General features: G+C 35.2%; 1 protein-coding gene across 5 annotated transcripts in view; it reads right to left on the minus strand.

The window, feature by feature from the left end:
* Positions 1 to 14,218, minus strand: part of CSMD3 (CUB and Sushi multiple domains 3) — a 1,109,294-nt gene that overhangs the window by 124,673 nt on the left and 970,403 nt on the right. For all 5 annotated transcript variants that reach the window (XM_084749143.1, XM_084749142.1, XM_084749141.1 and 2 more), the window contains one exon: positions 907 to 1,025. In XM_084749143.1, the coding sequence (XP_084605269.1) occupies positions 907 to 1,025 (119 nt within the window). The remainder of the gene's footprint in view (positions 1 to 906; positions 1,026 to 14,218) is intronic.

Raw genomic sequence — 14,218 nt, forward strand, 5'->3', positions numbered from 1 at the left:
GTGACTGATTACATAGTGCTTTAAAATACATTATTAGAATATGTAAGATGAGACACTTTTAAAAAACTGTTACAATGTTATTGAATAAAAATGTTTTAAAAGTTTAAATTATATTACATTATATTTAATATAAAGTCTATAATACTCTTATTGAATTTAAGAGACAAAAAATTATGATACAAAATTTTAAATTTATGAAATACTAGTTATTAAATCTTAATTATTAAACAAATTTAGTTGTGTATAATATAAAATCAATTATCTATTTTAATGTTTAGAATTAATTTCTCAATGGGCCAAATCTTAGGGAAATTTAGAGGAGACCATCTATATGACTCCTTCTAAAAGTAATACTTCAAAAATAAATACTAGAATATACATTATAAGTGCAGTTCTTTAACAAGATATATATTTAGATTTTCATAAAGTTTCAGAATTTAACAGAATTGTTTATAAATTATAAATATACAGAAACTTAGCTACAAGAATTCTGGATGTATTTTTAAAAATGAATTAAATATTTAACTGAATTTATCAATTCATATATTTTGTATTACTTCCAGACAAAACTAACTCAGAAGCCAGGCCTGGTGGTGCATGCCTTTAAACACAGCAACTGCCGATGCAGAAGCAGGTGGTTCTCTGTGAGTCTGATGCCAGCCTGGTCAACAAAGCAAATCCAGGACAGCCAAGGCTACATGGAGAAATCTTGTCTTAAAAGAACGAAAAAACAAAACAAACTAACTTAGTTTATTCCAGCAATATAATATTATTTAAAGATCAGATAGTTATGAATCGGGATTATACTAAAACGTGTGGATTAGTAATCACTAGCTTGTTGAAGTATAGCAAAGACCAATGAGATAATAGAATCTTGATAAGACACCAGTTGTAAAACTAACTTACCTGAAGTGAATAGCCTTGATCACACTGGAAAGACACCACATCACCAACCATGTATCTGTCTCCAACTTTAATTCCACTGCTTGGGGTTTGTGGCTCAGGACAAGAATCCAAACCAATTGCTAAAATTATTTAATGAGAATAATATAAGTAATTTTCAAATTGTGGCTATTTCAAGTGTGCATACTAAGTTGCCTAAACTGTATAATATATACTTTATTTATTTTTACTATATACTTGTTATTTAACACAATTTTTAAACTTAAATATATTATCTTTTTACCCTCTCCCAAGCTTTTCCAGATATTCTTCTCCTTGTACCCCCCCAACTTTTGATTCTTTCTTCAAAAGCAAAACCCAAGAAGAGACTTGATACCCTACGAGTACATACAGGGGGAGGAAATTCCCCTCAGGAACAGTCATAGGGGAAGGGAGTAAGGGGAAAATGGGAGGGAGGGAAGAAAGGGAGGATACAAGGGATGGGATAACCATTGAGATGTAACAAGAATAAATTAATAAAAAAATTTTTAAAAAGCAAAACCCATTACAACACATGCCATAAAATCAAGAAAACAAAATAAAACCTTATTCAAAAGCAAACAACAACAAAAAACCCTCAGAACATCAAACTGTAACTAAATAAACACACACACACACACACACACACACACACACACACACACACACACACATACACACACCAAACAAACAAACAAAAGAAAACACTGGATGTTATATATTGGTCAATTACTCCTGGAGTATTCGATATACTCAGTGTCATTCTATTGAAGTAAACTGATTTTCCCTCATCTAACAGGTACGAGTGACAGTTCAGAGCTGGAGGGATAGTTCAGTGGTTTCGAACACTGGCTGCTCTTGCAAAGAACCCAGGTTCAATTCCCAGGACCCACATGGCAGCTCACAACCTTCAGTACCTCCAGTTCCGGAGACCTGAGTCCTTCTGGTCTCTGCAGTTACTGCCCTACGCACATGGTACACAAACATTCCTTCAGGTAAACACTCATATACATAAAATAAAAATACATAAAAATCTCAAAACAAAACAGAAAAAGGAAAGAAAGAAAAGTAATTGAGATCATAGTCTAAAGCCAGAAGTGAATAAGTCTGCTATCCATATAAGGCAAGGAAAAAACATCATAAACACACAAGGTCATGGAGAAAGGTGATTGTTAGCCAAGAATGAACCTCAAGAGTAACTATACTGGACAGGGACGAGGGAAGAATTTAAAGGGAACAAAGTCACAATTCAATAGTTAACCTTTACATTAGTGGCTTGATTGATTGATTCATTCATTTAGAAAAATATATATATAACAAAATATAACATGAAACAAAAACTATAACACTGAAGGTGGATAAGAGAGGTTGACAGAAGAAAAAGAGCCCAAGGGAAAGCAAAAATATCAGAGACCATTTACACACTCAGGAATCCCATAAAAACACTAAACTGGGATCCACGTAAGGTATGAAGACACAAAGAAAACAAGACCCTCTCAGTCCACATGAGCAAAAGTCATATGAATTCACTGAGACTGTCACAGCATACATAGTGCCTGCATGGTCCTGGACCAGGTCTTCTGTGTATATATTAAGGTTTCCAGTTTATTGGTTTTTTGCAGATAAACTTTAGAAAGCCACATTTCACACTGAAAAATTCTTATGCGCAATAAACTACAAATCCATTATAAACGTATTCTCCTTGAATTTGAAACAACCTTATGATTTTATTCAACTCTTAAAAACATTTGAACTAATTACTTTTTATTGGACAATAAAAGTAAACCATTAATTTAAAAAGACAATATAAATAAACAAAAAAGTAGAAACTATCTCCATGAAAGAGGTATAATATTCTACTATGATTAAAAAAAAAACTAAAAGGAAAGTGGTGCTAGTCTATGGAAATAGGCACAAATCTGAGCAGACAGATTACTCAAGTACAGCATTTCAAGGCTAGTCTTGACAGCCCAGCAAGAGTGACTTTAATGCTATCAAACTAGTTAATTGTAAACAATAAGAAAATATCAAAATTATCTAAAAGATGGGTGCAGTGCTCAGTGGTCTAAGTGTACCCTAAATTCTTAAGTTTTATCTTTAACTGTCACCACAAGAGAAAAGGGGTAGAGGGAACTGTAGATTTATTTTAAACCATTCCTAGCAACATGAGACAAGTTATTAGCTGTTTTATCTCCACTGCCTGCTTCTTCTTCTACATACGTTGGACTTTTAAATTCATGAACTATATCTTGATATACTGAATATTTTTTACATATAATTAAAACATTAGTTGTAAGTTTAATCTTTATTTATTAATTTTATGAGGATAGAAGAAATACATATTATCATGTTTTCTCACATAATGCTAGGTAATAGGGCATAGGTGCCATGGAGGCGGAAATGGGGAATGAAGGACTTGGGGGATGTTCAACTGAAAATGGGGGAGGAAAGCCAAAATAGATGGTGATGGAGAGACCAAGGGAGAGGATGACAGAGATGGTGAAATAAGAAAAGGAGACAAATGGCACTAAGGATGTTTTTGAAAGCCACAGGGAAACATGTTTTATGTTTATTCAAATACATGTTTATAGTATGTATGTTTATATGTGTATTTGCACTTATACCTTGAGTGGATTTATGACATTTGGCATAATAATGCTCACCCAAGGAGCCCCAGACTATGAAATGCAAGCCCCTTTGCCAGGCTTGCAAAACTTCACTTACGTTTCTTAATCGTGAATTTGTATAGACAATGAACTTGTAGAAACAATATAAGCTATTGTCATTGCATTTAATTCCCTTCCTGAACTTAAGCACAAGCACCTGCTGTTGAACACATCACATACTTTGGAGGACTATAGATGGAGCTGACCTGGAAATCTCCACCCTGAGGACTGGCTCTTATAAAATTAGGAGATAGATATTTCCAAGGAAACAAAGCCAAAAAAAAACCCTTACTCATTCTTACTCATAGGGGGAGCATTAATTACAACCATGGCAAGATAATGGTTCAAATAACATAACATAAATTCTGGGGATACTCAATGTTGAAGTCAAAGAACATTCAATTGGAAAGACTTTATGCCTAGTGCTGTAAACCTAGCCAGCCCTTGTTGGCTGATGAGGTCATGAACTTTAAAGGAGAACTAACTACTGCCATTTTCCTAAAGGAGCATACTTTCTAACTCCATTCTAAATGCTTCTATTTACCCACTGTAAATGAGCTCTCAATCTTCATCAAAGAAGCCTCTGTTTGTGGTAAATGGAGAGCATTATGGGCAAGATACAGAGAGCAACTGACTGTGTGATAGCAAATGCTAAATAATGTACCTCCACATAACCAAAGAGGACAGATTCTGAGGACCTGAAGACCAGAGTGTCTGCTACCTGATAGCATCTTCTATGAATGATAAATAGATAGGTAGCCAATAGATAGATAGATGATAGATAGAGAGATAGAGATAAATAATAGATTAGATGGATGGATAGACAGATATACACGATAAAGAGGAAGGTAGATAGATGAAGACAAACTATAGATAAACTACAGATAGATCAGAGAAAGAAGATAGATAAATTTCCTAGTTTTCCATCATGATTAGAATGGTTACTTTAGGAGTTGAAGTAGGGAGATAGGGAGGAAAAAATATAAATTAATGTTTAAAAATTAAAAATTAATTGAAGGATACAAATTTTTATTTTTGTTAATAAAGCCATGCCATTAACAAATGTGACTTGACATATTGAATAGACAAATATTGTTAGCTTTGTTTATAAGTAGGGAAGGAAAGGAATTAGCACTTGTATTTGTACACAGATTTGTATTAAGTGATAATAAACATACCACTCTAAGTACAATACGTAGACTCAATGTAAAATGTTCCTAGAAATAACAAATATTACTTGACTATTACAAAAACACAAATAAGTATTTTTATTATTAAGCTTTTTGGGGAAATTTTTCTCAGGAGTGGTTTTTGGTTTTTTGAGAGAGAGAGTTTTTCTGTGTAGCCTTGGCTATCCTGCACTCATTTTGTAGATCAGAGTTGCCTCAAACTCACATAGATCCACCTGCCTCTGCTCGCCACATGTTCAGCATAGTGATTATTTTTAAATAGATGCCAGAATCATAATTTGACATAGCATATTTTATTAATCTAAAGATAAAAATTATAAGATTAATGTAGACATTCATGATCACCATAGGGCACATTAATTAGAGACACTTTCCTAGTGTCTCTGTATCTTGCCCATAATGCTAGAATATTTATGTAAAATTTTATTGCTAAGCAAGCCACCTTTTTTTTCTCTGGAATTATGTGATTCAGAATTAAGCAGCCTAATAATGAAATATTTGTCAAGCACCTAACATACATATCACTTGGTTAATATCATGAGTCATACTTTTCAGAAGATTGATTTTGACCTTTACTAGTCCGTGATTGGTAATGGTGGTAGAGCAGATGTGAGGAAAGTCACAACTGTTTATAACATTTAAAATTTTATTTATAGATTTTCTTGTTTATTTATAGCCACATTCATTAATGTTTAACACAGTGAATAGTAAATCAAGGATTAATTTTCGGCAACGTATACTACTATTCCATATTAATCTGTCAAGTATTATTAAGTTAAATAAAAAATGTTAAATATATATTCATGAGATATGAATAGCATTCACTTTTTCATTCAACAAACAATTTTACCTGTGTAATATTTTCATTATATGTGATACTAGAAATGCATAGATACATTTAATAAAAAATCAATCACTCCCCAAATAGATGTTTAGTGGGACAGGAGTGTGGCTTAATGTTAAAACAAACAAACAAACAAACAAAAAGTTGTAGGAGTATGGTGTTAAATAAAAAATACACAAAGACTTATTTTTATGAAATATATATATATATATAAAACCTATGAGTGCTGAAAGTTTATATATTGTAGTTGAATGATAACAATGAGAGGCTCAGTGCATGGGATATATAATTCCTTAGCAAACAAAATAATATATAAAATGAACAAACATAAATACAATTTATCTTTCATTATCAAAAAGTATAACAAGTTGCTTTTCATTAATTTTTTCCTTTTTTTATTAATTTATTCTTGTTACATCTCAATGGTTATCCCATCCCTTGTATCCTCCCATTCTTCCCTCCCTCCCATTTTCCCCTTATTCCCCTCCCCTATGACTGTTCCTGAGGGGGATTTCCTCCCCCTGTATATGCTCATAGGGTATCAAGTCTCTTCTTGGTAACCTGCTGTCCTTCCAGGTCTCCCCATTAATTTTTATGTGCACTGGGGAAAACATCTAAAAATGAAGGAACATTTCCGCAGGGCTTCCAGCAGCAACCTGAACACGGTGTCAACATGGCCATTGAAGGCAGCATGAACCACTGACATCAGCATGGCTCCCAGCCACAGCACAGACCACAGACACAATGCTCCACTGTGGCTGTACACAGGCGTCAGCATGCAGCACAGACCACAGACACAATGCTCCACTGTGGCTGTACACAGGCGTCAGCATGGCCCCCAGCCACAGCACAGACCACAGACACAATGCTCCACTGTGGCTGTACACAGGCGTCAGCATGGCCCCCAGCCACAGCACAGACCACAGACACAATGCTCCACTGTGGCTGTACACCGGCGTCAGCATGGCCCCCAGCCACAGCACAGACCACAGACACAATGCTCCACTGTGGCTGTACACCGGCGTCAGCATGGCTCCCAGCCACAGCACATACCACAGACACAATGCTCCACTGTGGCTGTACACAGGCGTCAGCATGGCCCCCAGCCACAGCACAGACCACAGACACAATGCTCCACTGTGGCTGTACACAGGCGTCAGCATGGCCCCCAGCCACAGAACAGACCACAGACACAATGCTCCACTGTGGCTGTACATAGGCATCAGCATGGCCCCCAGCCACAGCACAGACCACAGACACCAACATGTTCCTCAGTGACAGCACAGTCAACAAATGTCCTGCTGTCATGAAAGCATATCTCCTTGATAATGATTAGGTTTCATGTGTTACTCTAGGATTATGCAAAAAAAGAAAATAAGTAAAATCACATAAATAAAGATCCCATGCAGTCCAAGTGCCTAAAATCTTCCAGCATTGTAATGGTTCAAAATGAGAACCATCTTCACATCCACACGGTAAAAGTGTCCACTGCTTTATGGTAGGGAGCCCAGGGGATGAGAGACAGTGCTATTAATTTAAGATGTAACTAGAAATGTTTATTAAGGCAAAAGAATAGGGTAGGACTGTAAAGTGTCTCCAAAACAGTGATGATCAACAAGATCATCAGGAAATAAACTTTAATCAAAAGAAAAAAAAAGATGATAAAGTATGATTAATCGGTAAGGGTTTATAGGTTGGTGGACAAAATATGTTCATAAAGATTAATTATCTTTATTTCATGGGCATATTTAGTGTTAATGGCAATTAAAATTAGAAATGACAAGTGTTAGTAATGTGATTTGGGTGGGAAGTGTTTCTACATTGAATAGTTTATGAGACACTGGTGTGCAAAAGGAGTGACAACAGGAAAATTGCTGTGAATAAAAATATAATTAATCTTAAAATCCCTGTTTTTCTCAAATAATCAATTATGTAATTAGCTCAAGGGAAGAGAGCATTTTTTTTTATTGTAAAAGTAAACTCATTAAGGCCTAATGCATTAAGTCTTAAGCAAATTGCTTGGGGAGAGAAAGCAATAAAATGATAGTGCTGAATCAAAATTTTGACGGTAAGATAGATTCAAATAGATACGTTTCTGGATTAGATTTGGGTTCTGTTGAAAATGATAAAGATATACATTCAGACCATTCTGATTTGTCCAAATTTTAGGACAATTTTTTTTACTGGTAGACATCATGAATTATCATTGGTGTGTAGCAGTGAAAATTGTATTCATAATGTGCATTATACCTTGTAGTATCTTGGATTCTGTCCTCTTGAATGTTGACTTTATCTAAAATCTCTCAAAGGACTTGTAAATTTTATTTCATTGGTGTACATGGTTCCTTCTTGTAAAGGCTGTATGTTATAAATTCAAAGCGGAAATCTGTACACTAATTTTGTGGGTGCCACAATGGTCCCTCAAAGGATTTTACATTAGAAAGTTTTAAGGCTTTCTTTACAGATGTTAAACTGCTGGCTTATGTTTATTTCTGGACATTTTTAATGCTATTGTGAATAGGATCATTTCTTGACTTCTTTTGTTTGTAGTTTGGTTTATAGAAAGGCTTGTAATTTTTGGAAGGCTTCTAATTTTTTGAAGTTGATAGTGTATCCTGTCACTTTGCTAAAATGTTGACCATTTCTAGTTTCCCAGTGGATTTTCTGGGATATCTCATATATATAATATCATATATATATATTATATTGTATACATATAATATATGATATTATATATACATCATATATAAGAAAAAAATAGACATATTTATAATCTTACTCATTTGCAAATATACATAATTTTACTTTTTTGGTATTTGTTTCTTTATTTTTCTTCTCTAGTCTCATTGCTTTAGCTAGTGCTTCAACCACTATACTGAAAGGAGTATGGACAGTGGGTGTCCCTGTCTCTTTCCTGATTTAATAGTACATAGATTTAAGAATTTTCACAAAGCTTGCATGGTATAGGAGGACTCAGAAGGCAGGAACAGACAGATCCATGTAAGTTCTAGGCCAACCTGGTCTACATAGTGAGTTTAAGGACAGCCAGATCTACATAGTGATACCCTATCTTGAAAAATAAAAGAAAACAAGCCCCCTATATGAACACAATTTTCTCCATTTAATATAATGTCAAATGTGAATTTGTTATATATAGTTTTTACTAAAAGTATGCCTGGAAAAGCTTAAAGAAATGCCATATATTTATTAAAATCACGTAAACATTATTAATCTCAAACTATATATGCAGATGATCTATAAAAATCAAAGCTAGCACTGGGAAATGGTGGCACACACTATACTCCTAGCACTTGGTAGGCAGAGGCAAGTGGATCTCTATGAGTTCGAGGCCAGCCTGGTCTATAAAGAGAGTTCCAGGACAGTGAGGGCTGTTACATCGAGAAACACTGTCTTGAAAAAAAATAAATAATCAAAGCAACCAAAAAACTAGAAACTGATAAATCAGAAGTGGTGAAGACAACACATAATGTATGTGTTTCTTTACATTCCATGAACTAAGCATATTTACTGCTCTAACAAATGTGGTTATCAAAGATGTTTTCAGTATATTACAACCGAGAGGCCATTTCCTTTAAACAAAATAAACAAGCAGAAAATCATCAGAAAGCAAAAATGGTAAATCCAAGAATAGATTTCTATAATCCAGTGCTGGTGCTAAAAGAGAGGAAGGGAGGGACTGGAGAGAGAGAGAGAGAGAGAGAGAGAGAGAGAGAGAGAGAGAGAGAGAGAGAGAGAGAGAGAATGTCACTGCCTGTAACTGACCTAAGAGAATTCAAGTGCAGCCACATATACCTGTGTGAAAAGTTTTAAAGCAACCCCTACACAAAGAGGTATGTAGCTTATAAAAACACATGATAACCAAAGCCATAAAATACCAAAATACAAATGAAGTGCACTTTACTAACACTATGTTACTTCTGTACTGAAGAGAAAAATATATCACCACAAAATCTAATTTCTTATACTTTTTTATATTTAGCCAATATGAGTTTCTGCATTCTACCAGTCTTCTTGTTCAGTAATACTTGTTATTCTTAACAAGAGAAAGAGAGAGAGAGAGAGAGAGAGAGAGAGAGAGAAGAGAGAGAGAGAATATTTTTTGAAAATATCAAAATTTCAGGAAAAGCAGTTGGAGTAAATTTAATTAATCTTACATTTTAACTCTGTAATTGTGGAAGACCTGCCAATTCAGTTTTGTGTAATGTCATAATATTTAAAGATAATAAACTGAGCAGAATAATTAAAACTCTTAGTCATCCTGCTACAAGGTGAAAGATCCATACAGATTCTTTGGTTGGTTGGTTGGTTTTGTTTTTGTTTTTGTTTTTGTTTTTGTTTGGTTTTTTAAGACAGGGTTTCTGTGTGTAGCCTTAGTTGTCCTGGACTCACTTTGTAGACCTGGCTGGTCTCAAACTCAGCGATCTGCCTGCCTCTGCCTCCCAAATGCTGGGACGAAAGGGTACACTACCACAGCTGGCCCCATATAGATTCATTTTAAATCAGTACCTAAGAACTAAAATTCAGAGGAAAAGGGAAGTCCAGATCTCTATAAGATTACCATGGAAATGGAAGATGTGGTGCGTCATAAAATAAAAACCAAAGCACAGGTTAGAATAAAAGAAACACCCTCAGTTTAAGTGCATACAGACCTCTTCTGATCACCTCACATCGATCTGATTTGCTAGCATGTAATTTGCATAGCTCAATGATGTCATAGGAGTCAGAGTTTCTGTCCTGAACTGACAGCCTTTGCCAGACCCTTCTGTATGCTATGCATACTATTCACTTTCTAAATTAAGGGAGTCTTTCAAAAATGGAAAATAGGTTACTCTGCAAGAAAGCCTTCAGAGTAGGGTTTCTACATGGAAACCCTTTCTACATGACAGTGGATTTGTTGAGTCCTTAAGTTCTTGATTAAATAGTCCAGTATTAAAAAATACTACTTGGGAACTGGAGAGAGAGATAGCTCAGCTTTTAAGAGCATTGGATTTTTCTTTAAAGGACCTGGGTTCAATTCCCAGTACCACCCACAGTGTGGCATACAAGGATTTGTAATTCCAGTACACATGATCTGACAGCTTCTTCTGGCTTCTGTAAGTACCAGACACAGAAGTGATGCACAGATATGTATGCAGACAAAACATTCATACATATAAAATAAAATAAAATAAAATAAAATAAAATAAAATAAAATAATGGAAAATAGTGTTTGACTTCTCACTGGATGTGTTACCTTTCCATCAATTTTATCAATGAATATATACATGTGTTGGTTTTTCAAGACAGGGTTTTTCTGTGTAGCCTTTGCTGTCCTGGACTAACTTTGTAGACCAGGCTTTCCTAGAACTCACAGTCATCTGCCTGCCTCTGCCTCCCAAGTACTATGAATAAAGGCGCCCGCCACCATGCCCCACTGCTCAATGAATAATTTTGATGGTTTAAATATATAGCAAATGTCAAGGAACAATTTACATAAACATTCTCATGTAATTTGAAACTATCTTGCAATTTAGAAAATATATCACAAGTGAAGCGACTGGATTTTCTAAGAAATCTAGAAGATTTTTTGTCACAAGGCTACCAAAGATAAGAACGTCTAGGCTGACTACAAAGCTACATTCAGGTACTTCTAGAAGGTTCCTTTAAGGACACATAGTATCCACCTCTATGTTTGTTGTTGTTGTTGTTCTGCTAAGGTCCATCACTAGGAATAATGAAGAAAAGATTATCACGACCTCAAAGCATCACCTAAAACGTGCAAAACACTCTCATGTATTGATCATGGTCAAAGTAACTCAAACCTCTAAGTAAAACTCTAAGTGTTTTCTGAGTCCCAGAAAAACATGGGATTCTGAGAAAAGACATGTCATTGGAGGTCTGAAGGGACATCAAGATGATTGTAATGCACAGTTATCTGAGAAATATTTATTGAGACTGTAAAATAGCATCACACTGTATTGTTCTCCACTGGAAATAAACATAATCATATTGATAATGCTTGAATTCTTTTGTAATGGTTTGTCAAAGTGTCTATTCTCACAATCAATGCCTCCTGCATTTAATATATGCACTCAATATATGCTCAGCAGTGATTTTAACAGTTAATGAAGTATTTTTTAATCTGTGAGGAAAAACATGGATATGGAAAGTATAGGAGACCACAAAGACTGATAAAGATCACTTATTCTGAAATAAAATTTTTTGAGATACACTGTATCTTGCGAACTAAAGATTATCAGGACAAAGGTTATTTGTTAAACTTCACTTTTCATATTTGGAATAAATTCCCACTAACTCCTTTGAGATGGTGTGAGTTTCTCTCTCCTCTCTCCTCTCTTTCTCTCTCTCTCTCTCTCTCTCTCTCTCTCTCTCTCTCTCTCTCTCTCTCTGTGTGTGTGTGTGTGTGTGTGTGTGTGTGTGTGTGTGTGTGTGTGTGTGTGATTGTCAGAATCTGGAGGTAAAATGATGAAAGTAAAATAACAATATAATATTTAGTATGAAAATATAATAATAATGATGGAAATGGTAAATAGTACAGAAGAGTCTAGCAATGATTAGAGGCTCACACTTGATCCTGGTATTATTTAAATGCCTGATGCACTGTGAAGGGAACACATTCCTAATGACAGTGTAAACAGACAAACCTATGTAACTCTGAAATGTTTTTGCATAAAAACTATTCAAATAACATTTTCTTCAACCATAGTGTATGAAAGAAAACAATTAAACCATTGGATACACATATATAAAGCTTTCTTTTAAAACACATTTTTGTGTATTTTAAATTAATTGGGTTCCTAAGAAAACAATTTTTATTAAAATATAACAAAATAATTAGCTTTGTTTTTAGAGAAATTATTTCCTACAGCTAGCCTTTTTTCTTTATAAGAAACTTACTGGAAACTTGCTCAATTGTTGCCACTAGCTTGGGATATTTGGCTTTGGGATAAAACTGCCATGGCATAGTCCATCACTTCCTGAAGTTATATGCTCTCTTGGATTAACTTACACAGTTTACTCTCTTTGCTGACACATATTTATTGAGACTGTAAAAGAGCATAACACTGTGTGGCCTTGTTGGAATTAAAAATGTGGAACATACCTCCCAAAAGTCATTGAATACTTATTAAGAGTGATAATTTCAGAAGAGCTAATTAAAATCATTAGCTAAACATTAATAACTGAAAAACATTATGGTACCTTGAAAATCAGAGAATTTTTATTTTCCCCTCTAATGCTGCATTACTCCAGTTAGAGTAACTACAATGTTATTACGGATCAGTAGGAACCGATCCCTCTTTTCCTTCCATCCTCTTGTCTCTTTTTTCCTCACACCTCTGTTTTCTGCATTTTGTTCTGGCTGTGCCTTTAAACACTCTCTATATTCAGCAAGATATGCTTCTGTGTCACCTTTTAGTCTATTCAGATGTCTGCATCTCTGTAAAAACTCCCCTGAAGGGGCCACAGCAGCCCCTTCTCCAGCCATCACATTATGGAGCCCTCAACTAGGCTCCCTATTTCTTTTCTGTATCACATTGTTTCTGAAATTTTATGCACATTATTTCTTCATAATATACATGAGCTATTTTTATCTCTGTATATCTGATCAGCTGTAGGATAGATGGGGAAAAGAGTAAAATTGTGTCTATTGTCCTTTAATGTTAACGGTGCACAGTCCTGAGTTCTGAGAATCTGCTGCATGAACATCTAGAGTGGCATTATAGCATGCAGAGAGGGCTTGGATGGTGGGGCAGTGTGTTAATGCGCCCTGTGTGAAGCATCTGCGCTCGATCCCCAGGATTCTCAGGGATATAGGAGAGAATAAAGTTTTCCTTTAGGAATGTAGTAAAAGTCTGCTATCATGGATAATTTTTTTTCCTCTGACCTTCACACATATGCTGGGGAGCCAGTATATCCCAATATACACAAACATACATGCCAAATTAAGTAATTAAACAATGAGTTTAAAAGAAGAATCATAAAGGATATAATATCTAAGATTCAAAGCAAGAAGTTCTAAGTTTGACGGGCCAGGTCAATGAGGTAAAGACTTAGTTTGTGTAATTAAAAAATAAAAGTCTTAAAGCTAGAGAAGTGTCACAGTGGATGTCACCAAGAGAGAAGGATGTTTGGAAAGTAAAGACGTAACAGCAAAGCCATCCAATCTAAAATCAAGTGAACAAATAACCCCCCCCCCAAAAAAGAACAACAAAAATATCATTTCATGTAAGTGGAAGAATGTAAGATTATTACTAAAGGTCTACGTAAAAGTGACATAGTAAATCCTTGTTGGGGCAAGAAGTTTTGGGATGCTGTATGTATGCAGTAGAATACTGGGAAATCATTACTGGAAATTGTCAAATATCCAGAACTACTGATAACAGGAGGTGATGAAGGCGATGCACCGAAAAGAAGGAAGGGCTACAGCAAATGTTAATCATAACACCAGAGGTCACATTCCAAAGCTAAAATGCCACAGTCAAAGGAGAAAGATAGGGTATAGGGGGAGGAGGTCCCCCTCAGTTACAGTCGTAGGGGAGAGGAGTAAGAGGAAAATGGGAGGGAGGGAAGAATGG

Source organism: Acomys minous (genome assembly GCF_964271855.1).
Source record: "Acomys minous genome assembly, chromosome: 12".
NCBI lineage: Eukaryota > Metazoa > Chordata > Mammalia > Rodentia > Muridae > Acomys > Acomys minous.